At 42.6% G+C, this 27,943-nt stretch overlaps 2 protein-coding genes across 9 annotated transcripts in view; one reads left to right on the top strand and one right to left on the bottom strand.

Moving 5' to 3' along the window:
- ERI2 (ERI1 exoribonuclease family member 2) overlaps positions 1-27,943 on the bottom strand; it is a 30,488-nt gene that overhangs the window by 1,339 nt on the left and 1,206 nt on the right. The window contains exons 2-12 of one of the 5 annotated variants that reach the window (XM_074323115.1): positions 27,697-27,764; positions 27,529-27,612; positions 26,878-27,005; positions 26,209-26,365; positions 25,656-25,756; positions 25,303-25,384; positions 24,513-24,601; positions 17,249-17,352; positions 11,537-11,678; positions 10,505-10,661; positions 8,319-8,410 (exon numbers count right to left, since the gene is read on the bottom strand). In XM_074323115.1, the coding sequence (XP_074179216.1) occupies positions 17,317-17,352; positions 24,513-24,601; positions 25,303-25,384; positions 25,656-25,756; positions 26,209-26,365; positions 26,878-27,005; positions 27,529-27,612; positions 27,697-27,764 (745 nt within the window). In that variant the 3' untranslated portion in view covers positions 8,319-8,410; positions 10,505-10,661; positions 11,537-11,678; positions 17,249-17,316. Of the gene's footprint in view, positions 1-8,318; positions 8,411-10,504; positions 10,662-11,536; positions 11,679-17,248; positions 17,353-21,580; positions 24,323-24,512; positions 24,602-25,302; positions 25,385-25,655; positions 25,757-26,208; positions 26,366-26,877; positions 27,006-27,528; positions 27,613-27,696; positions 27,765-27,943 lie in introns of those variants that run through there. The other 4 variants (XM_019751610.2, XM_019751609.2, XM_074323114.1 and 1 more) reach the window with 4 other exon arrangements.
- On the top strand, positions 1,049-22,604 carry ACSM3 (acyl-CoA synthetase medium chain family member 3). 4 transcript variants are annotated; one of them, XM_074323118.1, is made up of 14 exons: positions 1,049-1,175; positions 5,280-5,545; positions 6,104-6,314; positions 9,349-9,556; positions 10,641-10,784; positions 10,883-11,039; positions 11,262-11,401; positions 12,839-12,962; positions 13,968-14,048; positions 16,321-16,422; positions 17,424-17,551; positions 17,662-17,761; positions 21,613-21,736; positions 22,104-22,604. In XM_074323118.1, the coding sequence occupies exons 2-14, from the start codon at positions 5,345-5,347 to the stop codon at positions 22,184-22,186; spliced, it is 1,803 nt and encodes a 600-aa protein (XP_074179219.1). In that variant the 5' UTR covers positions 1,049-1,175; positions 5,280-5,344; the 3' UTR covers positions 22,187-22,604. The 4 variants fall into 4 exon arrangements, with proteins under 4 accessions (XP_074179219.1, XP_074179220.1, XP_074179221.1 ...); XM_074323119.1 differs by having other exon boundaries at positions 1,088-1,179; positions 5,255-5,545; positions 11,322-11,401; XM_074323120.1 differs by having other exon boundaries at positions 1,105-1,175; positions 11,322-11,401.

Raw genomic sequence — 27,943 nt, 5'->3', positions numbered from 1 at the left:
TAGTGACAATGTGAAGTATTGCGAGAATTATCAAAATGTGACACAGACACAAAGCGAGTAAATGCTGTTGGAAAAACGGTGCCAATAAACTAGCCCACCCCATACAGGGTTGCCACAAACTTCAACTGTAAAAGATGCAATGTCCATGAAACACAATAAAGTGAAGTGCAATGAAATGAGGTATGGCTGTATCATTTTCATAGCCACAGCTTTTTCACTCACTCACTTAACAACTAGGAACCCCTCTAATATGTTGAGTCCTGTTCTAAGCTGTCTGGAATTCAGTAATGAATGAGACAGACAAAGCACTCGCATTTTAGTTAGTCTGCCATGGGCTGACAAGGGCTTTTTCTACAGTATTAACTAGGAGTGGTGACATTGCCTTATTCCCAGTTAAATGCAATGGCTCTAATGTTTCACCATTAAATGTTTCTTATGTTTTTATATCAAAATAAGTGGTTGACAGATACCCTTTATCACATTAAGGAAATGCCCTTCTATTCAAATTTCACTTTTTGGGGGAATATGGATTGTCCTCCCAAGTAAATGAGCGCTGAAATTCATTAACCACTTTTTCTGTATTCATTGAAATGGTTTTTCTCCTTTTTCATTTTCTTGGGATAAACTCAAACTGGTCATAAAGGCTTTTTGGTGTGTGTCTGTACATTGCTAGTTTCAGGTAACAATTAATTTTGGATTTTTTGTTTATGCTCATTGTTTATCAGAGTTTATGTTTAATCCTGACCAGTTCAGCTGGTTGAACCATGGCAGCTGGTTGGCTGAGAAAGAGAGTAGACCACCTCTGCCCCTTAACTTCTTTCCTCTCCACTTCAAAACCCCCATCTTCTTCCACCCTTTTTGCTTGCCCCAACCGGTCCCTCCAGCAAACCCAGGCTTCCTTTCTCTCCTGTTACCTAATGACTTCCCCAACACCTTCCTCCCCCACAGCTTCCCTCTGAAAAGGCAGACCGGATCAACTTCCAGGGTAAACTCTGCCCAGAACTCCTGCTCCGCCCTCCAGAATGTCTCTACCAATCAAGGAAAGGCTCTGCGGGAAGTCTTGCTGTTCCAGCTGTCAGATTGTGTCTGGCTCCCTCTTCTTTTGGCTCCCAGGACGACAGCAGATAGGAGAGTTCAAGTTCCGCTCTCCAGCTGGGCCGGGATCTGTCACTTTAGTGAGTACTTTATCTGTCTCCTATGGGAAGGTTTGCGGGGCTAGTGCATGTAGTTTTGAGCAAAGATAACAAACACTCAAAACAAACAAATCAAAAACACTCTCTCTGAAGTCTTGGGCAGCCAAGGTATTTCTATCAGAATTTCTTAGTTGTTGTGTAATATTATTTAGTACGTTACTAGGAGTATGTACATACAAAAACCTGGAAACACAGCCGCAGAGTTTTTCATTTTAAGCCTCTTGGTGCTACGTAGTTTTTAAAAATCTATGTGCATGTGTTAACTTGATAAAATGTTTTGGGAAAAAATTTAGTTGAGTCTGAGTAGCAACTGCCTTTTTCACTGTCCTCCACCCCGCTCATGGCAGGTAGGAATCCATCTTGTGCGGAAAGTATGCAAACTACCTCTAGAAACTTCGGGAAACACATACATGCAAACCCAAGGAATGACAAAAGGACAGCCATGTTTCTCCATATGGTGGTTAAGGGAAGCTCTGAAAACCCTGTACAGCAGTTTAAGGCAGGGCCTTGAGGGTTGGGGAGAATGGGAGGGGCTCCTTGCTCTGAGGCTATAGATCCCAAATACCATTGTTACCTGGATTACTGGAGGGAGGTACTTAGGGAGATATGGGGGGAGGGCTAAAACCCCCTTGGCGCTGCTATTTATATAGATGGGGGGCTTGCATTTCAGATGAGATCTTAAGTACGTTCAAAGGCTCATCTCACCAGCAGGGTCCTCCTTAGAAGAGTTCTCTGTGGCTCAGTATGAAAATCTGGACCCGCACTGGGAGCATTATCTAGGCTGTTTCACCAGCAAAGAATAGTGAAAACCCGGGAAATGGACATGCTGAAAAGACAGAAGCATAACTTTGTTGGTTGAGAAGGCAACCTTCCAGTTTTGATGGGGATGGTGTGGATATTTTCTTTTTGGTAGAACAGAATGGTTAGGCTCAATTAAAGCTCCGAATGAATGCTCAGATTTCTTTTCCATGTACGTTAGAATGTGGAGGAGGAAATAGTTTCAGAATTTCATCCACATTGCAAACTAATGGAAACAACTCAAACAATTATCCATAGGGGCGTGGCCTGAGAAATTATGGTGCAGTTCAAGCTGCTGTTAAAAACACAAAACAGAGTGAGGCAGATATCTGTGGACTGGGCTGGAAAAACCGCCAAAAATCCACTTTAACAAATTTTAATGGACAGGATAGTGTGTGTTCTAGGCTACTATTACCTAAAAATGGTTGAGAAATAAGAATCCATAGTCATATTCGCTTGAACACACATAAAGAAACTGAAAAGATCCCCAGGAATCATGACAGTGGGTCCCTGAAGGGTGGGTGTGGGATGGAGCTGGGCAGCTGTGAGATGGGGGCAGGTGGGAGGCAGGCTTCTCTCTGTGGATCTTTTTTGTTTCTGGACCTACTTGAAGGCATTATTACCCAACTGAAAACAAAGAGAGAAAAGTTGGATCTAAAAACTTTCTGTGGATTGCTTAACTTCTTGTACGGGCAAACAGCCCACGGCGGTTTGTCAGCAGACAGCCGGGAAGGCTGTGCTCCCTGCCTGCCCAATCCCCACTGCCACGCAAAACGACCTTGAAGGAGCTGGAGGTTCATTTCTGTCCGACAGAACAGCCTCTCCTAGAGCCTAAGGAGATTCCTGCAAACACGTTCCCTCCCATGGCCCTTAAGCAACAGACCAGGGATGGTCAATACTTGAGGAAACCTGAGCCCTTCAGAAAACTTTATCTTGGGAATCTTTCCCCTCCACATTCCTGTCTTTTAATGTTCCCGATCACTCCAGTTCCGAGCTATTATCAGTAGAGGTCGGCACTGTCCACTAGAATGTTCTCCAGTGACAGAAGTGTGTTAGGTCTGCCCATGTAGCACTCAAAGTTTGAAATAGTTACTATCTGGCCCTTCCCTGGGAAGTGTGGGGGCCCCTGTTCTAGCAGATTGTAACACACCGGGCATGGTGATCTCATTTAATCTTTGGGACAACTCTCCGACAGAGGCTGTCAGTCTCTACATTGATCGAGTGTGAAAATGGGGCCTGAGAGCATGCATTTCTAGCTGGCTTCCCGGTGATGCTGCTGGTTCAGAGATCACAGCCCCCAGATCAGTGACTCTCAACCTCGGGAGCACATTAGAATCCTCCGAGGAAAACAAAAAATATGCTGCCCAGGCCCCACCCCTCGCCCAGAGATTCTGATTGAATTGGTCCAAGACCCAGGCGTCGGTATTTTTAAAAAGCTTTCCTGGTGATTCAATCATCCAGGCAGGGTTGAGACTCGCTGCCCTGTTGAAACCCTACTGAACTGTAGTAAAGACATTTTAGCAGTAGCTCTGATATGACACATTGAAGCAAGTCGCTTCCCCCATCTAGGGCTGTGTCACCTGTGCTCATGAAAAATGTGGAGGCTCAAACCAGACGAACTCAGAGGCCTCAAGGTCACTGACTCATCTGGGGTTCACGCAAACAGGTGGGAGGGCCAGGAGAAGCACCCAGGTCTCCCCATGTGCTGGGTACTGGAATAGGATGCCCAAAGGCCAGGTCTATTTAGGGGAAAACATATGGCTGACGTCCGTTATTAATTAGTGTTGGAAGTTTATCAATACAGAAATCCTTCCACACACAGCCTCGCTGCCTTACACACCACACAGTTAGAATTACAGTTAAAAAATGATGTTTGGGCCGGCCCGGTGGCTCAAGCAGTTAAAGCTCCCTGCTCCTAACTCCAAATGCTGTCAGTTCAATTCTCACATGGGTCAGTGGGCTCTCAACCACAAGGTTGCCAGTTCAATTCCTCGAGTCCCGCAAGGGATGGTGGGCTGCGCCCCCTGCAACTAGAAAACGGCAACTGGAGCTGAGCTGCGCCCTCCACAACTAAGATTGAAAGGACAACAACTTGACTTGGAAAAAAGGCCTGGAAGTACACACTGTTCCCCAATAAAGTCCTGTTCCCCTTCCCCAATTGAAAAAAAATGATAGTTTAATGATTTTGAGAGCAGTGTTTTATTGTAGGACATTTGGAAGATTACAGGAAGAATCTTCCAAAGAAACGAGCCCTATAACCCCTTAACTGCCTCATTTATGAGACCAGCCAAGTACATGATACCATGATCAAACGACTGCCCACAGAAGCAGGGAGGGCTGCGTGGCCTGGAGGGGTCCCCCCACGAAAGTCCTACAGGTTAAAGCCCTATTATCACATCTCTAGTAAATGCAGCAACAAGCCTGGACTCAAAGGGGGCGTAATAGGAGCCTGGGAACCACAAGATCTTGGGCAGTGCTTTCCTACCTAACTGGTACCGGGCCAGTCTCAGTTTCTTCATCTACGGATTATCTGTCACGAAAAGTTCTCCTTACCATTTCTACACTGTGTTTGAAATCTGCAGGTGACAGGTATTAGGTAAGAAGGCTTAGCCCTTTGCCTTCACTGAGAGTAACTGGGTGACACAGTTCTTGACTTCTTTAGAAATACATATGGGAGTCAGGAGAATGGGCTGGTACCAGACAGTTCTGGGTTCAAATCCAACCAGTGCCTCAGTTACAGGCTTAATGCTTGTGCCCCAGCACCCCAATGGGATGTAGCAGGAGGTGATTGGCAGTAGATGACGTCATGAGGGTGGGGCCCCAGGAGGGGCTTAGTGTCCCTGTAAGAAGAAGAGGCCAGAGCTCGCTCTTTCTCCGCCTTGTGAGGACACACAGAAGGCGGCTGCCGGCAAGCCAGGAAGGGGGCCTCTCACTGGGAAACCAAATGGGCAGGCACCTTGGTCTTGGACTTTCCAGCCTCCAGACTGTGAGAAATAAGTCTGTTGTTTAAGCCGCTCAGTCCGCAGTGTTTTATTATGGCCTCCAGAGCTAAGGCAGCCGTTTTCTCCAGGGGTAAGCAGAGATGCTGACATTAGCCCACAGGGTCACTCTAGTCCGCAGGTTGAATGATACATTGTGTGCAAGTAAAACACAGAGCACAGTGTTTGGAACATAGTGAGCGCTCAGAAAATGGTGCTCTGCTGATGACGAGTCACACTACTAACACTTAGCAGCTTTGGGCGATGGCTGCCTTCAGGACACAGACACGTCTTTCTGCTTGTCTTTTAGATGGATTGCTCAGGAAACCCTGAGTGCTAAAACACGCAACAGGACTGACGCTAGCCCCTGTCACCATGAAGCTATTATTTCGTGTCAAGTGTTTCCAGCATCTAGTGATTCCTGGTTCTGTGAGAGCGTTGCACAAAGACCACAGAACAGGGACCCCTCAGAATTTTTCCAACTATGAATCTATGAAACAGGCTTTCAAACTGGAGGTTCCAGAGTATTTCAACTTTGCTAAAGATGTTCTAGACAAGTGGACCAATATGGAAAAGGTATGGAGCAGGGGCAGGCAGACTCAGTTCCAACGAGGAGTTTGCCCCAGGGGACACTGGGTAATGTCTGAGGACAGTTTTGTTGCCTGACTTGGGGGAGGGTGTGTGCTGATGGGGAGCAGCAGGGCTGTTGCTAAATGTCCTGTTAATGGACAGGACGGTCCCCCAACAGCAAAGGACTACATGGCTCAACGTGCTAAGAGTTTCTTGGTTGAGAAGCCCTGGGTTACAAACATGTATGATTATAGGTTAATTTTTTTTTTAAAAAGGAGTAGGGTGAGAAGTGATTCCAAGAGTCAGAAATGGTAGGAAATAAGGCATAGATACAGCATTTAGAGAAAAAGAAAGGGACGCATGAATTCTAACCACCAGGCGAAATGAGAAATGACACGGCTCCCAACATCTAGAAATAAGGACCCCAAAGTTATTTGCAAATACGGCATGTACGTCCTAACGAATGACCTGTGAATTTTCTTCAGAGAAAATATTCATTGGTCAGTTAAAACAGAATTTAGCTGCATAACCACCTTTAAATCTATGACTGCATTCTTTCCTCAGGCTGGAAAGAAACCTTCCAACCCAGCCTTCTGGTGGATAAATGGAACTGGAGAAGAAGTGAGATGGAGTTTTGAGGAACTCGGATCTTTGTCCCGGAAACTGGCCAATGTACTGACAGAGGCCTGTGGTCTGCAAAGGGGGGATCGCGTAATTGTGATTCTGCCCAGGGTCCCAGAGTGGTGGCTGGCAAATGTCGCCTGCCTGCGAACAGGTTAGTCGTGTTTGAAGCTGGCAGGGGGTTGTTTCCAAAACATCTAAGTAATTGTGAGGCATTCATCTGGGTAAATTATTTGAGAAACTCTACACGATATAGTACTGTTCTCAGGAACCTTAGAAATGTGTTGGAAACATGCCGTGTCTTTTTCACCTAAACTAGGAGTTGGGTTTCTCAAAATGAAATAGTTAGTATTACTAAGTGGATGCCAGTTGAAAATTGAATACCCTCACCCCTCTGCTCTTCTCTCCTATGGGACCCTCATGGTCTTCTGAAACTCAGTGCAGCCCAGCCTCAAAGACTCCACCCAGTTCTCGTGTCACGCCTTCATTCCACTCACGATGGACTGCCATGCATCTGGGGCCCTAAGCCACACACCTGTGACTCCTCCTTCCTAATCACTTCCCACAGCTTGTCCATGTGACGCCAGCATGCCCCTAGAGTCTCTCTTCTTCCCTTCCATTACCATCACATTACTTCACATCTTTACCATCTGCTGAATGGCTCTCCCCAAAAGTCTCCCTGATTCTGTCTTGTGTGTGCCCACACTCTGCTCCCACCTAACGCATCCTCCATAGCCAGTGTCCACTTGAGAACACACATTTTTATCCGATCCTTTTGCTGCCTGGCATTATTTAATAACACCCGTTGCCCACCAGATAAAATCGGACCTTCTTCAGGTGTCATGGAAGGCTCTAGCCCTCTTTCCTGTATTGCCCTCATTTCCTCCCCTTCATACCCTGTGCCCCAGCCCTGTCAAAGGGTTTTCTCTGAGGTTTGGGGTCTTTCCCCTGACCCGGCTTTTGTGCACGCTGCTTCCTGTACTGGGAAAGCCTTCCCCTCACACCCAACCACCTGGACACCACCTATTAGACTTCCAAATCTTAGCTCTCATGCCATGTCCTCAGCAGCCCCACGCTGACGTCCCAGTCCAGGAGAGCTCGCCCAAAAACCCTCTATGTCTTTCTGTTTTAGCTTGTGCTAGACTGTCTGGGTATACAATTTGCTCGTAAACCTGTCCTCCTCATAGGGCTATGTAAGCTCCCAAGAGGCAATGACTGACATATCTATCTCTGCCCCTGCAATGATTGGCATATAGTAAGGACTCAGTGAAGTATCCATTGGCTTAATTAACATTCCCTATGTCGTAGTAAGTCATTCTATTAAGTAACAGCTCCCCATTTATCAGAAGCATGACTTGCAGTTGGGGATAGTTGTATGCTCTAATCTCATGTGTACATTTAAATTACACCTTGGAGTTGCACAGTCCACCTTCCCAGTTTTTTTAAACAAAACGATCGCGTTCACGAGTGCTGCTTAAGCAGCACACTTAGTATGAGATGGTTTGAGTGCCAGGACCAGACATCTATTCGTATCAGTTCAATGAGGCAGGAGAATTAGCCAACAGCTACTGGAGAATCTTAGAGGAAAAAACAGCACTGCTCCTCAGCTGGTATTTTATATGCGTCTAATGTCTGTCTATAACGTCAGTTCCAGCAGGGCAGGGACCTCTGTCTCCTGTTCTCCACCGTACCTTAACACTCAGAAAAGTGTCTGCCACATCGTAGGCTCTCCCTTTTAAGTGGATGAGTGAAAAATGAATTCACTGTACTTATAATCAACTAGGTCATCACTCCAGAGCAATACTGGAGGATCATTTTTTAATTAAAGTCATAAATTGCTTCCTGGAAAGAAACTATATAATGATTCCCAGAATGATTAATTTGGACAGGAAGTAGCTTTAATAGGTAAGCTTGATCATGGTGAATAGATTATTTTAAAGATAAGAGATGAATTACATGGTGGCGGAAATGAATTATCTAAGAGAGATGTGTTTAAGTAAAGTGCTTATTCTGGGCATGAAATGCTGGCATGGTCTCAGAGAGTGCCTTTGAATTATGGACAAGTGTTAGGCCATGGTAAGCTCACTCCTCAGCCCTCGGAGGAACATCTCCAAGAAATAACCTTGGAGTTAAAAGTCTCATAAAAATTGCTACATACCCTGTTTAGAAAGAGAAGACATTCCAAAGAAGCGTGGGTTTTGGTCCTGGTTGTCTGTTTCCAGAAGACTCCACTGGAGGGGCTTATCCTTTCTAAAATGAAAAGATGAGTCTGTGTCAGGAGTCAAGGAGTGACCAGGCATGTATCACCAGGCAGAGTAAGAACCACTGTGAGGTGGGTACCTTCTGCCATTCTCTTGAGGGTCGGGACTCGTGGTGGAGCCAGGGCAGTGGATATACATAGACACAGATGTGTGTGCGTTTAGATACAGATCTATTCTTGAAAGTCCTTTAAACCTTTGAGGAAAATAACAGCTAATATTTGTTCAGCACTTTTGTACTCTTTACACAGTTTAACTCCTTGAACCCTTGGTAATCCTATGAGAAGGCAGTACCTACCATTATAAGCCCCTTTTTACAGATACAGACCCTGAGAGCATGAAAGTGAAATGGCTAGTCCAAGGCCAAGCTACACGAGCGTCCAGGGTGCTCTTACAGTGTAACTGGCAGCAGGTAGGAGTAGAAGCAGAAAGCAGTCATGTCCATTTTCAGAGGCGCTGGATGAAGCGGTCGCATGTCCACTCCCGGGTCAGGCTGCAGGGCTCCATCCCCGCACTGCCACTTTCTACTTTGGGGTCTTGGGCAAGTTCCTCATAGCGTTTGTGTCTGGGGGCTTTTTTGATGGGGAGTCAATGAGTGAAAACATGCAAAACACTTAGAATAGCGCGGGGCACTCAAGCCCTTGCTAAGTATGTTGGGTAATAATGTCCTTGCCAGTCAAAGCTCTCGTTAAGCTGAACGTGATGAAGCGTCTTCAGATGGAAGATCATTAGCAGCAGGTAACACCCTTCCACCTTAGGTCAAAGGGTCACAGCTTTGCGATCCATGAGAGGCACAAGCAGAATAAAGAAAGGAAGACAAAGGCCGCACTTGCCTGGGAGCAGAACTCACTCTGAGGAAGGGAGAATGCGCTGAACTGTCTACACAACCCTCACGTCCCGCCAAGTGCTGTTCCTTTTCTGCCCCTTCAGGGACGGTTTTCATTCCCGGGACCACCCAGCTGACCCAGAAGGACATTCTCTACAGACTGCGGTCCTCACAAGCCAAGTGCGTCATCACCGACCAGTCTGTTGCCCCAGCAGTGGATGCAGTGGCTTCTCAGTGTGAAAACCTGCGCTCCAAGCTCCTTGTGTCTCAGCACCCCAGAGAGGGGTGGGGAGACCTCAAGGAGCTGATGAAGTGAGTAGCCCTCACTGTTGTAGAACAGCTTCCCCCAAAGGGTAGCTGAGCCCGCACTCCTACCCACTACGCTGCCTGCCTCCAGCAGTGAGAGACTCATGTAACCCTGCCTTAGGTTCCAAATAACCCCCTCTATCTGCAGTAGAAGTGACAGGTACAGGGCTACAGGCACCACCTATAATGAAGGAAGATCATTATGAGTCATGGACTAAACACTCAGTCTGGCTTTGTCAGGCTTTGCAAACAGCTTTGCCCTACGGATCTGGCCTGGATATTTCTGACTCTTTCATTCTCAGCCTAAGAACCCCAGGGAAGTAAAATCTGTGGGCTTCTTAAGATGCTGGATGAGCAGGCTCCCTCCTCTCAGCTGCTCCAGTGTCTGACTCACACAGCGGCCCAACTGCCCTGCAGGACTCAGTGTTTTCTCTCTTTCACTGGGGTCCTTCCTTCCCTGGACAGGCGCTTAGAGCCTTTGCACTCTCACTGATTACTGTATTCAGAACTACGTAGACTCTTGTGGGAAACAGAAACATAATCCTTTGAGGGATCAGCAAAGGTTTCGTACAGAAGGTGTGGACAGAAATTGAGGCTTTGCAGGCCTCCAATGAAACTCTATTTACAAAACCGGGAGGCAGGCCAGATCATGCCAACCCTAGCTTTGTACCATTACCCGGGACTTTTGTGAACATACTCATTTTTTTTTAAATCACATTTTAAAGCATCCACAGTAAGGAGAGGGGGCAGTTCTTCACGAATCTATGATCACAAGATCATAGACTCCTCACTCTGCAGGAGGCATAACACTCTTGAGTTTTTTAAATGCTCTAACTCTTCTTTATCATCCAGTAAAGAGCTATGAAATCGGCCATCATAAATGGGCTACTGGTGGCAAAGTTTAATTCTATTATGGAAAGTGCCTAAAAAGATGGAGAGGGAGGTGGCATTTACCTTGGAGTTGAGCCTCAATCCCTGAGGCCTGATCCATGAGATAAAGAGTTCCCAGTAGATGGCTTCCTGAGTCCTTTTGTGCCGACAATCGCTGACGCTGTGTTTAACGTGCAGAATCACATGTTTTCCTTCCTAGACATGCCTGCAACAGCCACACCTGTGTGAAGACAAAACACAATGAGACGATGGCCATTTACTTTACCAGCGGGACTAGCGGATCTCCTAAAATGACCGGACACACCCATAGCAGTTTCGGTTTAGGTTTATCTATCAACGGAAGGTATTCTCCCACAACTAACGGCAACCTGAGGTGTCAGCACTGCCCTTTTAGATTTGTGTTCCCACATACAGAGATTGGGGCTATTCTGTGTTTCCCAGGTTCTGGCTGGATCTGACCCCTTCGGATGTGATGTGGAATACATCGGACACAGGCTGGGCCAAGTCCGCGTGGAGCAGTGTGTTTTCTCCATGGACCCAGGGAGCATGTGTCTTTGCACATTACTTGCCGCGGTTTGAGCCCACTACCATCTTGCAAGTAAGGCAGAGCACCAGAAGGCCATGCTTAGAAATGCAGCAGCAGTGTTCCTGATGACACTAATGCTTAAGGTCACGCGTGGAAATCAGGGTAGAAAAGGTGATCTAAGAGGTTTCACGTCTGGAAAGTCAGTAAGGCTGAAAACATTTACCGAGGAAAGAAAGGTGTGAGTGCACCGCCCTTAGAATCAACAAGGTTTAAGTCGTGCTGTCCCTCCCACAGGCACGTAGGCGTTTAGCAAAGGTGCAGGGAGACCAAGAGTTTACTTCTTGTAAATTGCAGACTCTCTCCACGTTTCCCATCACCGTTTTCTGTTCAGCGCCCACTGCATACCGGATGCTTGTACAGAATGACCTATTGAGGTAAGCAAGGTGGCTAAACATGCACGTGGAGAGGGGGGTGAGGAAGAGGCAGGTCTGAAACAAAAGATCTTTCTGCCTGAAAACATAGCTCCAGACTAGTAGGTATGGGATTTAGCAATCTCTCCTCTTGCTTACGTGCTGGGCAGGGTCCCCTAAACCAGGCGAGGAAAGGGAGGGTGCAGCCACGTGTAGCGCTCCGAGCCCAGTGCTTCCAGGTAAGAAGGTGTTCAGTCTTATGGAGGGTGACTTATCTGAGCTGAGAAAGTAGAGACGTCACCTGTTTGGACACAGATCCCAGCAAATAGGAGAAAAGATGAATATCTTTTACTCTATGAGTGATTCTATTTGAAAGGGTGGATTGGTAAATCTTTTTAACTGATTTTATTTCATTTTGAATGGGAAATAATTGACATGACATACAATTCGATAGGTTTAGAAGAATATATAGTGGAAAGTCTTCCTCCAAACCTTGCCCTCAGTCTCACTTCTCCATCTCCCTGAAACCTGGTGTACATAAGCCAATAGGCAGAGGTTCCCCCTTTTATAAGTGGAAACATAATATGCACTCATTTCTACACCTGCGCCTATGGGCCTAACAATGTATCCTGAGGCTGTGCTGTCCAATACACTGGCCACTAGCCGCATGTGGGTATTTACATTTTAACTTTAGTTAAATTAGAAATTCAGTTCCCGACTCTAGCTAATAATATTGTAGTACATTTTTGAAGTTGCTAAGAGTAGATCTTAAAAGTTCTCATCACAAGCAAAAGACAATTCCGTAACCACGTGTGGTGATGGATGTTACCTAGACATATTGTGGTGATCATTTCACAATATATACAAATATCGAATCCTTATGTTGTGTAATTAATTTAACGTTATATGTCAATCATACTTCAAAAAAAAATTGAGTTCCTCAGTTGCATTGGTCATACTTCAATGCTCAACGGCCACACAGGGCTAGAGGGTAGTAGAGGATAGTGTAGATTATAGAAATGTCCATTGTCACAGAAAGTTCTATTGGACAGCACTGTCCAGGAACCTGCTCATTCTTTTTTTACAGCTGTATAGTATTCCATTGTATAAATATTCCACAGTCAATTTAACCAGACAAATGGTAGACTTTTAATCACTGACTTAACATATTGGTTAAATATAATTTACATATGTGGTACCTTCCCTAAGGTGGTATGGCTTTTCTTTGCAACAAATCACATCCCTCCCCTCACCCCGAAATAAAAGGGAGAAAAGAAAAAAGAAAAACTGGTGTTTAGGGAGTTGTTTTATGATGTTAGAATGGTTTATTTTATATTGGAGAAGGGAGTTACGGAGGAACTAAAACATCCTTTATACTGAGATTTCATTAGAAATCATTCTAATGTCCATTTTCCTCCCTTTCTCCTCCTAAATTGAACTCATTATCTGTCTTCTGAGAAGCTATAAGTTCAAAAGCTTACAGCACTGCGTGAGTGCCGGGGAACCAATCAACCCTGAAGTGACTGAACAGTGGAGAATCGGGACAGGTCTGGATATCTACGAGGGGTACGGACAGACTGAAACGGTACATGGACCTCACCGCAAAGACAGGGCCGGATTCAGGGAAGGTGGAGCAATGAAAACCACAGTGTTATTATGTCCTTCTATTGTTTGAGGGCCAGGGAGGGAACGGAGTGGTTAGAAGAACAGCTAAAAGAAAAGCTTGAGCGAAGCTTGTTGCAAAAAAAACAACCCTGTAATAGACACAGATGTTGTTTAAATAGCGTAACAATACATCCTGGCACTGTGGAATGGTAACAGCCACTCACTGTGAAAAGCCACTACAGCACTGAACAGGGTGAGGGCATTCAAATATTTTTAAAGTGAAAAAGTACTAGATCTACAGAAAGATTTTCCTTATATGTAATAGGAACTTTCTTAGTCGGGGCTGCCTCAAACATGGAAAATGATGAGTTCCTTGTTACTTGAAATATTAAGAGTTTGGGGGCAACTCCTTGAGCATACTCCATAAAGGGTCATCTAAAGAGCACATAGCAATAAGAGTAAGACATTCTAGAGAAAATGAATGAAATAATAACAAAAATGGTTATTACGTAGGAAAGGGAGGGGTAAGATGGAGCAGATTAGGGCAAGTCTGAAAAGTTTTTCACAGTGTGTCTTTATAATGCTTCAATTTATAAACCATGAGAATGTAGTATCTGGACAAAAATTAAAATACTCAAAAATAAAATAAAAATAAAAATTGACAAAGTTATTAAATAGAAACAGCCTAGTGTAGTGCTAATGTGAGTACAAGTGTTTTCATAAATATGGATATTTTTGTTAATTATAAATTTATTAATTGTTAAACATTATATATATACATATATATATATATATACACAATATGTATACACATGTATTTGTTTAGTGTCTGCCACCATACTTCATGAGAGCAGAGAATTTGTTTTATTTTGAGCCTAATTCATATTGAGTTCTCACTAAATATTTGTTTAATGAATGCATGGTGGATGAATGAATACATTTTGTTATTTGTAATGTTACTTTAGTCTTTCTTCTTCTCACCTAGGTGCTAATCTGTGGAAATTTTAAAGGAATGAAAATTAAGCCTGGCTCTATGGGAAAGCCTTCTCCTGCTTTTGACGTTAAGGTTTGCAAAACATCCTTCCGGAAAAATATTTAACAACCCAATCTGTTTACGTCCTACCCCACTTCTACCTTCCCTTACACTCTTAGTTTTGGGGGTAATTTCATGTTACTTTCATGATAATTTCCATGGAAAGACAGAAATGATAGAAAAGTATTAGTTTACTGGTCTCCAATTTTTTTTTGCAAAGCGGTTGCTTGTGCCAAGTAAGTTGCTTGTGCTAAGCATTTTATAAATACTAACCCATTGAATTTCCAGAAGGAGCCGATGACACATAGTAGTAATACTAGAACCATTTGACAGGTGAGGTCCAGACAGGTTACCTCACCTGATGTCACACAGTTAGTAGCTGCTGGCGGTGGGATTCAGTCCTAAGCAATCTGGTTCCCAGGGCCGTACTGTAACCACAACCCCACACTGCCCCTGCTGGTGAGAGAGGCCAGGACCTCCTAAGAGTATCAAGCAGGCCAAAGGAGGCAGCAGCTGGCTTCCTCTCTTCCCACAGACAGGCCTGGCCGTTCCCTGGCTCCCTGTAACTGCTGCCACCGCCAAACCACCCCCCACCCCTAGGTGGTACCCGAGTCATCAGCACACTTTGTACAGGGTTAGAATTGTTCTCAGAGCGACCCAAGCAAAGCTAAATAGAGCCAAAGGACCCTCCACTGACACGTGGAAGGGAAAAAGGGCACCAAGGACACAGAATGGATGAGCTTGCAGAGAGCTCAGAACCACACGTAACTGAGGGCGAGCTGCAGATGTAGGCAGATGCTTCCCAAGCTTATCTGATCATAGGAATCACATGGGCACTTGGTAAAAACACTGATTCCCAGGGCCCTTCCCCAGAGCGTCGGAGTCAGTGGATTTCGTGGAAATCTGTGTTTTACACAAGCACGCAGGTCATTCTTAGGATCAGGTCAGTTTGAGAAAATGTTTTGAGAATGAACCAGACGCTAGGTCCTGTCCCCCACCTAGCTGTGCTGCGGGACCTTGCCTAGGGGTTCAGGTCCGGCTCTGCTGTTCGCGAGGTGAGTGTCTCTGGGTGCGCTGTGAGCCAGCCAGGAGCATCTGCAGTGACATCCTGCCACCTGGGGGTGTGCTCCAACCAGCCGCATGTCGGATCCTTGCGACCTCACAGGCCAAAGCTCAGCCTTTTCATGTTTAACATGTTAGAACCCCTCGAACAATGAGGGCTGTGGTTCTCTTCAGAGAGAGAACATGATGTCTTTTTCCTACCTGTTAAAGAGCAGTCTGTGATACGTGTTTGTCCTAAAATACCTCCTTTCCATCCATAATTCCTTGATACCTGAAGCCACATCCTTCTTTAGATGCCTGGGTGCGAATTCATAGTTTTTTATTTACAAGAACTTGATAGTAAGGTTTTACGTTAGAATTGCTTTGCCTTTCAAGTTTCTCATGGAGGACATAAGGCTTCTTCCTTCCGGAAAGTGCCAGATAAGTCTGATGCCCTTATTTTCCACACAAGCCACATCTCAGGTTTGAAGGTTGTTGGTGGATGCATATAAAAGCAGCACCGAGTTAGCATATTTAGAAACAGCTGAAAGCCATGTAGAGCAAAATCTGGTACATAAGGTAAGCCATCAACCTGAGAAATGCTAACTTGGATTGAACGCCCCGGAGAGAGTCCACAGAGGAGGGTAAAGATGACAAGCAAGGGTCTGGAGTGTGATGCCCAGATGTGGACGGCAGCTCAGTCACATGCTGTCACTTAACCTCCCGGCACCTCAGTTTCCTCGTGTGTAAAATAAGAATAATCACAGTTCTAACCAGATAGGACAGTTGTCAGGACTAAAGACAGTAAGACATGTGACGTAGTGCTGTTGTGTTTATCACTTAGAATACAGTCAGTGCTTAATAAATGCTAGCGACCATAAGGAACTTCAAGGAAGCATGGAGGTTGGGGAGAGAGTAAGAGAGCAAGGCTTTGGCTTGCCCCCCACTGTCTCGTCAGGGAACACTGCCCTTTTCCTGCTTCCTTACGTAACGTGCTGTCTGTTCCACAGAGTTTGAAAACCAGTAATGAAATATTTATTTGCGAGGGAGACACAACCAAGATATATTGCTAAGTGATAAGAGCAGGTCACCAAACAGTATATTAGAAAAGGATCCTATTTTTCCTAGGTCTGTGTCATCTTCAAGCTATTTCCAAAATGTGATTATTGTTGGGTGGTAGAATTAAATAAAATTTGTATTCTTCTTGTGGATTTCGTAATGTAAATTAAAATTCCCTTAAGTCAACTGTTCTGTTTTATCCTAGATTTTAGATGGTAGTGGCAATGTTTTACCTCCTGGACAAGAAGGGGACATCGGCCTTCGCGTTCTACCCGACCGACCATTAGGCCTTTTCACTCACTACGTAGTAAGAGACTTATTACATAACCTCTCATCTTCTACTTGGTTCTCAAAAGTACTTACCGACTCTCCCCACTGGCCATAGGACACACCTCGGAGAGGTCCTCGGCCTTTTCTTGAGAGACTCGCTGCCCTCAATAGGAATCCCTGGACAGGGAACTGAAGAAACATTCAAATACTTGCTAGAGGAGGACACACTGGCTCCCCAGGGCTGGCTCGATCACTGCTCCAGGCCCGTGAGGACGAGAGGAAGGGGCCCGAGAAAGAGGCCGGCCCTTTGTACACGCTGACCCCTGCACTATCCAACGGCCCCCCATCATTTTCCTGAAACCCGATGGGTGTCTCCCTTCTTGGGAGGGCTAAGAGAGGAATAGATAATGCGGAGTGAGACTAAGTACATTTCTTTCACTAGAGGCCTTCCAAGCTCCTTAGAAATCTTCATTGCTAATCACAGTTTAGAACTAAGAGCGAAGTTCCCATCAATATACTCAAAGGTCCAGGTTCTGCCTGTCAGTGAATTTTCCCTAATGTGACAAGACTTCATTTTTCTTCCTGCCAAAGTTATAGAACCGATTCTCTGTGGTTTGTATAAAACAAGATGCGAAACCCCCCAAAAAACCTGTCTGTCCTTTGAATTATTAGGAGTTGGTGCTTCTTTTCAACTCTGAGTGTTCCCTTCTCTCTTCTGCTCCCCATGTTTGATATTGGTCACTTAGCAAAAGACTTACTTAGCCTCCGGCTCTGAGCGCTGAGCTCCTGCAATATTTACTTTGTGTCCGTCTAAGAAAATTCTCAGGATGGAAGCATGCCTTGTCTTTGTAACTGAAGTTTACCTTTCTTATGCTGGGCTGGCTCAGGGCTGGGATTTCGTCCTTATTTCACACGCTGGCCCCTCTTCCGTCTAAGGCTTCTCGAAGGAACCAAACTTTTCTTTCTCCTAGAACATTTAAAAGTTCAATTGAACGTTAGAGTCACAATAACAACAATAAAATACTATTTGTTTCACAGGACAATCCTACAAAAACAGCTTCAACTCTACGAGGCAATTTCTACCTGACGGGGGACAGAGGCTACAGGGATGAAGATGGATACTTCTGGTTTGTGGCGAGATCAGATGATATCATATTATCCTCTGGGTGATTTTCTTTTTCATCTGTGCATATGTCAACGTTAACTCATCATCTGTGCTCTGTGGCGAAACTGCTACTCATCTTTATAAATTCCTGTCCTGTATTTCCTCCCCCAGTTACCGAATTGGACCGTTTGAGGTAGAAAGTGCCCTGATTGAGCATCCTGCTGTGGCCGAGTCCGCTGTTGTCAGCAGCCCAGACGCCATCAGAGGAGAGGTAAAAGTGATCCATCACCACCTTATAATTTGTTAGCAGTCTAACACACACTTTTAAACAGTAGTTCATTGAAACAGAATTACCCAAGTGATTCATTTACTAACCATGCAAGTCAGATAGAGGCATTAGTAAATATGCAAGTCAGATAGAAATATACTAGTTGGAAAGAATTGCTACAGAGTAAGACTGAAAAATATGTTCTGTAAAGAATCTGAATCCTTTCCAGGGAGGGCTGGGGCCAAGATGGTGTGAATGCCAACTAACCAGGCTTACACCGGGAAGGGTGTCAGAGGTCAGCTAGGTAGGATCAAGTTGTTACCTAGGTCTGGAAACCAACATGGTCCCTCGTACAGGGATGGGCTGGCATCAGATAGCAGGGGTGGGATCAAGGTCAGAGACGGAAACGGAGGCAACCACAAGCAGGCTGGGTAGCTAAATAAGCAAAGGACTCAGGAAACCAGCTATGAATCGGACAGGAGTCCTGAAAGCTCACTCCTACTGGGGCTGACCACGTGGTAGGTGGGGTTTCAAGCTTCCATGCCACTCTTCAGGCCCCCTTTGCCAGGCAGGGCCCCCAATATTCCAGATGGATGAGAGCAGGGAACAGATTTAGCGATTACCGACGTTTGTCCCTTTGCTCTGAATTCCACTAAAAGGCTCCAGGAGTCTCAGCTTGTCCTGCACCTTGTCTAGCATCGGTCATCCTTAATTGTATCCACTTGGACAGGTGCTTACTGGGTAGCTGAGCCCTTAGGACCAGGGTTGGCTTGGCAGTTAGCTGGTACCCCAGAGTATAATATGACCGATCAGTGGGTAAGGGTTCCCCCACAGCTCTGGAGTCTTGGGGTAGGGCTTGAATTAGCCAAATGAGGGGAAAAGTCTGACCAGCTCAGTGAGCCGAGATGTTTCCTGGCAGATGTGGGTGTGTGTCCCAAATGAAGTGTCCTTGTGAAAAGTGGCCACGTGCTCCATACCACAGGCAGCTCCTCTCCTCCTGGTAGCAGACATATCCTAGCTTTCTCCAGGTTAGGTCCTGCCAGGCCTAGGATTGAGTAGCAAGTTCCAGGACAACTGATCAAAACCATAAAATGAAGCCTTTAGGACAATATCCAAAATATTGATAATTTTTGTCTACCTACAAAGTTTTGCAACATTGTATACATTTTTACAGTTGTTTATTTTGCAATGTTTTAGCTCTGAAAATTCCTAAAGCTATTTGCTAATCATCACTACTTTGATCACTCCTTTGACAGTTTTATGAATATTTAATTTTCTCAGATAAATTGCCCAAAAGCAAATGAATTTAAATGAGTATGTCCCTAATTTAACCCCTATATCGATAATTTTGTGCACTACCAGTTGATCTTCACATTTTAATATATATATATCTTTTTCGTAATTTCACATGGTTACTTTGCTTTTAAAAACTTATTTTCAGCCAATGACTTAATTTACCTATTTAGCTACATTTTCAGTTTTTAAAATTGTGTGCTTTCTACAAGGCTTCTTTAGAAGACAAAACGAATTGGATAAAGTCATCCATTTCTCTATCCAATAGGGATAAAGGAATGGATGACTTTTGTCATTGTTATTACTTCTGAAAAGAACATTTAGATTTTAAGTCCTATTTTTACACTGGAATGTGAAACAAAGCGCTGAGAAACATTCATCTAGGTCGCCGGGTTTCCTAAATTGTTTGGACCACACAGCTGTTTGGAAGTTGAAGGCCACTGGACTTGGCAATGATGGAAATGTTCTATATTGGCACCATCTAAACAATAGCCACACTTGGCTATCAAGCACTGAAGTGTGGCTAGTGTGACAGGAATATTTCATTTCATTTTAATTAATTTCAACTTAAGTGGCTACCATTTTGAATAGCACAACCATAGACTCTTCTTATAAAAATTGAAGCCCACTTTGAGGCCCAAAATTCTTTGAAGCCCACTTCTGGATGCTTAAAAAAATCCTGTGCTTCTACCACTCCTATAGCTAATAACACCTAATGTTTTTGAGGACTTGGTATGTTCCAGGTATTGTTGTAACCCCTATACCTGTGTTAACTTACCAAGCCTCACAATCTCTTTTTACAAGGAAGGGAACTGAGGCAGAGAGAGGTGTCCTGACTTGCCCTGGATTAGACAACAAAGTGTGACATGAAGCCAGGCCGTCACACTTCAGGGTTCAAGCTTTTAACCGTGTTAGGTTGTTCCTGGTTAAGTAATCATTTCCTGTGCTGGTTTTATAGAGACTTTTATAAAGACAAACTTTATCCAAAGGGTAGAAGTCATCAATATGCAAACCAGTAATTACAAACATTAGTTCTAAAAATAACTTGCCTCTCAAAGATTCACTTACAGCCAAGATACATTTTTTTTTTAAAGTTTATTGGGGTGACAATTGTTGGTAAAATTACATAGATTTCAGGTGTACAATTCTGTATTACATCATCTATAAATCCCATTGTGTGTTCACCACTCAGAGTCAGTTCTCCTTCCATCACCATATATTTGAAGATACATTTTTTTAACTCATAAAAATGTTGATAAAACAGCAGAGTGGGCATAAATACAAATAAAATATGAAATACCAAAATATGGATACATGCATGCACGCACACACACACAGTTGTGTAACCACCCCGTGACACATGTAAATTAAAAATGTTCAAGGGGTTTTGGTAAAGACAAAAGCGAATAATTGCTCATAAAATTGGTAAAACTGCTCACTGTTAAACAATGATCAATATGTGAACATTTATAACTGCAAGTCTTCATTTCTCACTAACTAGTTGTCCTGGGTGGTTTATTGTTTCCAAAATTTCACTTTCAAGCAAATATTTACTCCCAGACCACGGTGGAGAGGTAATGTTGCCAGCTTATGCTCAAGGCCTCAGGCTTTTACGTGCAGGATACTTAACCATAAAAGTTGCAGGAGACGCTCCTGGAAATGTGTCCATAGGAAGCCACACTCCAGGCCAAAGCGTGGACTGGTGACTGGACGTGATGCGGACACTCGACTCGCCTGGAGTCTTGTCTCTCGGGAAGGGAGTGATGGCTGTGCCCCAGGAGAGAACACCCAGAATCCCAACCCACTCTTGAAGGGGCTCCATGAGGGGTGGCCTTCTGCCTTCTCCATTAAAGGCCCAAACACTGTGGGCGGGATTTTCCAAAATACTTCAAGAAAGGGTGAACTTTGAACAGGGTTTGTGAGCATGAAGTGATGAAGTCTTCCGTCTTCTGTCAATTAGAGAACAAGGACACCATCACTTCCACTCTTGTTTCTCAGGGCCAGGGAAGGGGTCAGACCTTCCCTGCCTTGGAACCTTCACGGCCTTGCCTTGCCAGAAGTGTCTCTGGAATAGAGTGTGCATGGTCTCCATGAAGCGGCCCTTTCAACAAGGACATGCAAGCTCAGCGTGAATGCCAGTTAGAAGGGCCACCCTGAGGGTGGGGACCTAGAAGCTCGGTCAGACCAGGCTGGGTGGTCACACAACACACTGTGGTTAGTGTATTGCCAAGTTTCCAACAGGAAGCTTTTTGAGGGAGATAAAAGATGAGGCAAGAACAGAGATAATCGGAACCAGGTAAGAAAGTAGAGTTCAAGACGTAGTTAGATGAGAAGGTTCCAGTGTAGATCATAAACAAAGCTGGGATCCCAGAAACTCTTGTGTTAGATACAGCACAGGACTTGTGGGCGTCAACTGGCTGGCGTAAGAGTACAGAGTTGGTTCAAACCCTAGTGAACCTTCTGGCACTTAGGTTCCCAGTTAGATGAAGTACCCAAGACACACTAAACCATAAAAATACACAATTCATCTTACTGCTGGTTCAAATATTTATTTATTTTAGGTAGTAAAGGCTTTTATTGTTCTGAACCCTGATTACAAGTTACATGACCAAGAACGCCTAAAAAAGGAGATTCAGGAGCATGTTAAAAAAACTACAGCACCTTACAAATATCCCAGAAAGGTAGGTATTCTAATCATGATGAGCATTTGCTTAGTGTTCTGGAAAACTTCAGCTGTTCATTTTTTCCATTTTAATGAACAGTCTCCTCAAACATGCTACACCAAATGTTCCAAATGGAACTAATGACATGGATGATAAAATTCCTAATCTAATTTGTTGGGCCATTTGGCTCACCAGACTTGGAGTAAATCCTAAATGTCAAGAAAAAAATCTCAACAGTACCCCTCTCCTTTTTGGTTCTTACCGAAAATCCACCCCAATGTGTGTCCTAATTCTTGGACCTGGAGTTAAAATAGAAATGCTCCATAATTGACTTTGTCTAAAGACGAAAATTTCTGGGCTCATTTTCTTCTCTTATTACCAACAGGTAGAATTCGTTCAAGAGCTGCCAAAGACTATCAGTGGGAAAATAAAAAGAAATGAACTGAGGAAGAAAGAATGGGAAACCATTTAAATCTGTTCCATTAATCATCATGGTATCTATAAAACAAATCCCATCAACTGTTGAGGAATTTTTAAATGTACAGTATAAAAGCAGTTTCTGAACCAAATCTCTGACCTGTTGGTTTTCAAATCTTAGTTGAATAATTCTTCTGATATGTCTAAATACAAATCAAAACCAATCTTTAAGTGTTGAAATAAAACTAAAGAACTTATAGAAGTTTTTTAAAACATAAAAAATGTCAGTTAGATTATCATAATTACCTAAGTAAAAGTATCTACCTGAAAATAGGCTAGGGATTTTTATTAGTCATATTTTTATTCAAATAACAAAATAATTTAAATTTTGTTTCAAGGTTTAACTATAAAAGAGATATCATATATTATTATGGCTTATTATATTTAATCTAATAAATGCAGTTTACAAAATATTTCATTTGTGGTTCTTCAAAAAACTATGATAAATTTGGCAAATAATATATGAAATATAAATAAAATAGGGTAAGACATTTTAAGAATACTCATAATGTTTGGGAATTCAAGGCACAATCAGGAATCATACATGAACAAAAGACAAAAGTTAGGTAACTGATGAGTGAAATTAGAAGGCTGTGAAATTTATTGTTCTCTATTTTCAGGGTGTGTGTGTGTGTGTACAGATGCACGCAGGTGTATAATGGCCCCGACGTACTCTCCAGAGCTCAGACATGCTACTAAGTTCTCAGAACTTGTAGCCCTATATAGTTTCTTTCTCTTTACCACACTAAAAAAGTCACAATAAAGTAAAACATAGTTTAGATGTAAGGAAAGATTATCAAGTCCTCATTGAAGGTCTGAGTCTCAATGAATTTTTAGTAGAAACATTTACATTTCTGTCACAAATATGCCTTGTTTCTGAAGAACTAAAAGCGAGTCCCCGTGAGGAAGGAGACTGAACCAAGCTCTTGGCTCTTTCCTTTTGAAGCGTTTGTTCCCATTTGAAATAACCGCAACATTTTCTGTTTTCTTGGTATTTGCCAATCGGACAACAATAGAAGACTTTTCCATGGTTCGGTCCATTATTAGAAACAACTAGTCTCTTAGATCTCCGGCCACACTTGCATAACGGAGGGGTCATTTTCCCACTCTTCCAAGGCTCTTGTAGGTTCACTGTAGAGGTTAAGACAGAAGAGAGAACCTTCTGAGAAGAACTTCTCACTGGGGAGCCATTAGATGATGTAGGCATTTCTTCACGAATGGTGAAGGTCTGTTTTTTTGCTGGTGGGAAAGCAGGGAGACTGGATGGCTTCCTCTTAGTGACACCTAAAAGAAGAGAATGTGTCCCCAAAACTGAAGGATGAGACACACCGGCTTTAACACTGTTGAAGCTACTTGATCTGCACCCAGGTAACTTAAAGTGAGAAACATCTGCACCCGGATCTTTGGCTTCTTTTACATTATAAATCGTAGTATGTGGACTCTTATACACAACTGCCTTAGCGGTCTCAGATTTTTGAGGCGTTTCTTCTGTGCCTGCAAAGTGTTCATGGCTCAGCATTTCAGATTCCTTTAAAACCATTAATCTTTCTCCAGAATTAAGTGACGTATCTAAGTTTGGGTCACTAATGGGAGGTACACAGTCTGCATTTTGCTCAGGCTGAGATCCTGGCAGTAAAGCTAAATCCTCCCAGTCGGCCAGCATAGGCAAACAGTCAAGAGCTGAACTCACTTCCATATCAGAAACATGATTAACAGATGAAAGGGTCGTGGAAACAAGTACCAGTTCTGAACCCATTGTTGAAGACTTAGATTTGGTGTCCAGTGCACAATGCTCGCTTCTGATTTGCTCCTGCATAGGTGCAGGCAAGCTGGGACTCCGCGAGTGCCACCCCGAAGTAGACGAGCGAGTGTTGAAGAGAGAGGAACAGCTTTTGGCATCATGAAGACCCACCCTGATACTGCTCCTAGGTTGTGGCTCGTCTTGCCGTGCGTTTATAGAATTCACACCAACTGACCTCATCTGAACCTTTTCATGGTAACATACTGTATTTTTAGGCTCCCTATCAAATACACTGGGACTCCAAAGGCTACTGTTGCAGGCTGATGTTTCTTCAACTTGATTTGTATTCAGATTTCTGGCCAAAATGTTGGGATTCTTCTTAGGGGGAACCTATGATTCCACAGACAAATCCAACAACTTTAGCAACTGTGCCTCCAGAATTTCTTTAGTATACATTATATGACCAAAAAAAAAAAAGTCATCATTGATTATAAATGATTGTACACATGACACCTACATTTCAATGACCCTATGATTACTTCTGGAGTTTGAGATGACAAAAAGGCAAGACACCACTAACCTTGTTCGAGGACCTGGTAATTTTCATTAAGCAACCATCTTTGATCATTTTCCAAGCAAGAAGGGCAGTATTCCGAGAATCATCCAACCCTGAGGAAATAAATATCAAATACTGAACTTAGTGACACCAGTGTAAAGAAATAGAGAGGGGGAGAAAACACCACTTAAATAGAAGTTGGAACATGCTGTTAGTTTTATAATCGTCTACTAATTTTAATCATGGTAAATTGGTCTCATGGAAAGCTATGGCGGCCTTAATAAAGAAAGACAAGGTCTCAGACCTTCACAGAGAAGGTGAAAATTTCTTATGCAGTTCCCAAGGTGACCACCATTCTGCACGGACGATGGTTCATGAGTAATCTAACAGTCTTGTTCAGTTTTGTCACTAGTCCACTGTATTATTTGGACATTTGTTTAATCTCCATTGAATTTGGTGAATTCTTTCTTTTTAGCAACTGGAAAACCACAGGTGGTAGTCTTTCTCTTACAATACTTCATGAAAGTGGTAATTTGAAAGTCTTAGAAACAATTTGAATTGTATACTGAGGGTGCCAAAAAATGTATATACATTTTAAGAAAGGAAAACCTGTACTAAACTGTAACGCTCAATATATACCGTAACAAAAGATGAATACAAGTCATTTGTATACATTTTTTTGGCACGCCCAGATTAGGAGCTTTTCTTACACTGAAGAATATTCCTTAATAATGACATCACACAAAAATGAGGTTCACACCAAAGACTTTATAAAATTACTTACATAATAAAATAATTTTCAATTTATACTGACCAGAATGTTCTCGTCCCAGGAATTCTATTCCCACTTCCTGCAGGGCACCACGTAGCCCTTTTGGTTTTCTCCTATAGAAAATCTAAGCAAATAAATGAGAACATGTCTAAAGACATGATTACTATTTCAAAGGCTAGGTGTTAACCACTTACTTTTCATAGATATTTTTAGTTCTACTAGACTTGGGATGTGCTTATTTTTGTTGTGTTATTTTTGCCTACTTTAAGAAATGAGTCATATGGACATTTCCAAAGAAAACATTTTATTTGTAGGAACCCATACCCATGTGTGGGATAAAGTTTAATCATTTTTCGATAGAAGGAACGGGAACATGCCCCCATCTTGACCCTTACCTTGTAAGTTGCTCTGAGATCAATCCAAGAATTTAAGAACACAGGTTTTAACAGCTGTTTTCTTTTGCACTCATATTCCAGGCAAACCCCCAAGTCCCAATCTGCATTAAATATATTAAAATAGAACAAAGTCAATGATGCCAGTGGTTTTTACTTATACCATCATCATTTATAAATAAAATGCCCATTTTCCCTTTCATGTCTACATTAGCGCAAAACTATAAAAGCAAAGGATATGAGTTGAATGAGACCTCTTTTTATTCAACTTTGTAAAAAATGAGTTTTCACTAAGTCATCTTTGCCTGGACTCAGAAGAACAGAAAAGAACAATCTAGAAAGATTCTTAAAGTTAAAGCTTAAATTTTGAGGTATCCCAGAATGTTAATTTTTAAAATATGAATAAATTTACTTTTCTTGGTTAACATCTCCTAGGCACTTGGATTTCTTTTCCTGGCCCAGGAGTTAAACAAGTATAATTCTTACTAGAGATAAAGAACTACATAGTGGCAGTGCTACTCATTTATGATAAATAGATACAACATTTTTTCTTTACCTGACCAAGTAACAAATGCACATAATTTTACTTCAGAAGTAGATATATCTGAAACCCCAGAAGCAAAAATGATTTTCTTCTGTTGCTGAATCTTCTGAATCCATTTACAGAACTGGGATAAGCAAATCTTCAGAGGGACCCCTTCATCAACTTGATCCTGAAGGGAGTCACAAAATATGAATTGAAAAATCGAATTCCATAATTACTGGGCACATAATTAGGCACCGTGGGGGGACATAACAAAGAAGAGGTTCTAAGTGACAAAGACTTTATTTAGTGAAAAGATGTAAAAACACAGGGGAAAGTGATAATACAATGAGAACTTTGCAAGGTAAGAAAAATTAAGTCGACCAATGTAAAAATCACACAGAAATATAATAATTAAATCCAGACCAACAGAAATTTGATGTATTTAATTTCCATAAAATAAGTTTGATATTCATTTTTACGACACTATTCTTCCTAAGTTTTAAAGATTCCAGTGGATTTCTGGAGGGGACTTTTTTTTCTCCTAACACTGAATAAATTTAATTCTAAATGGTATATAGCTTTTATTTTCTTTTTGAAACTGATTTCTGGATTTTAATATTTGCATCACACCTGCTTGTTTTTTGTTGGGGGTGGGGGAGGTGTGGGGGAGAAGAGAGGTAGGAAAAGGGAAGGACATACCTGCTTTATGCCTGTCAGCTCCGTGCAAAATTCAGAAAGAACTGGATGTTCCTGCGGCTGAACATAAGCATGGAACTCAGACTCAATCTCTCCAGTTGATGTGTTCAGAAGTACTGCTGGAAATTCAACTACATGAAAGAATCATCAATTGACACTTGAATATATGTAACTTAAATTAATGCTGTAATCACTCTAAATTAAACATATTGCCATCATTATAGCATTATTAAACAATCATTGTTTCAGTAAAAGCATATTAAAATGACCAATGCAGTGTGATGTAATGGTTATAATCAAGTTATGCCAAAGAATAAGTTAAAAATGTTAAAGTTATGAGTATATCTACTTAAAATTCTTGAATATACTTCCACAATTAAATATAAAGACCATATATATGGAAGGTGAAATGTACCTCTTTTGGCAAAGGTATTTTTTTCAGCTTCTATGCAATTCAGGTTTTGTATGTAATCCTAAAACAATTGTTTTATGTGATGACACATTAGGCTTTCCTTTTTTTGTCAAGTCAGGTTTTAGAGGAAACTGCCAATTTACAGACCATCTCGTTTTCTTTAACTGTTGACTGGTTTATATCTACAAACTTTAAAGTGACTCATCTAATGCTAGTTTTGGCCATTGGCACTCCAGACTTACTTATTTCCTGGCTCTGGTGGCGTTTCCCATCATTCCAACATGTCGACTCAAAATCAATGACAATTAAGTAGTCAAATAATTGCTCTGCAAAAGATCAGGGTGTCCTTTGCTTTACCAGTGTTAAAAGTGCGGGGTACAAAATAGAAAGAAACTAAAGCTACTACTTACTGGATTTGCTTCTTCCTCGATTTCCATTTGCTGGTGCTATTGACTTTCTTCTAATGAATCCAAGCTGCCTAAAAAACGTAAAACAACCCCATCTGTTCAACAAACTCATTCACATTCCTATTCGAATAGGCTAACAAACTAATGGTGTAACTCTCATTATTAACGTATTAATATATTGTGATTGAGAGGAAATTGAACCAGACTTGGAGAGCAAAAGACTTTGGTTCTTGCACTAACTGCCACCCTC

The sequence above is a fragment of the Rhinolophus sinicus genome, linkage group LG18, assembly GCF_036562045.2.
Source record: "Rhinolophus sinicus isolate RSC01 linkage group LG18, ASM3656204v1, whole genome shotgun sequence".
In the NCBI taxonomy this organism is placed as follows: Eukaryota; Metazoa; Chordata; class Mammalia; order Chiroptera; family Rhinolophidae; genus Rhinolophus; species Rhinolophus sinicus.
Note: the sequence above shows the minus strand (reverse complement) of the source record. Positions and strands in the feature narration are given on the sequence as shown.

Excerpts from the sequence above, each read along its gene's own strand:
- ACSM3 (XM_074323118.1), top strand. The coding sequence starts at position 5,345 with ATGAAGCTATTATTTCGTGTCAAGTGTTTCCAGCATCTAGTGATTCCT. Across the intron at positions 5,546-6,103 it reads AGTGGACCAATATGGAAAAG|GCTGGAAAGAAACCTTCCAA; the intron begins GTATGGAGCAGG and ends TTCTTTCCTCAG. Across the intron at positions 14,049-16,320 it reads CTCCTGCTTTTGACGTTAAG|ATTTTAGATGGTAGTGGCAA; the intron begins GTTTGCAAAACA and ends GTTTTATCCTAG.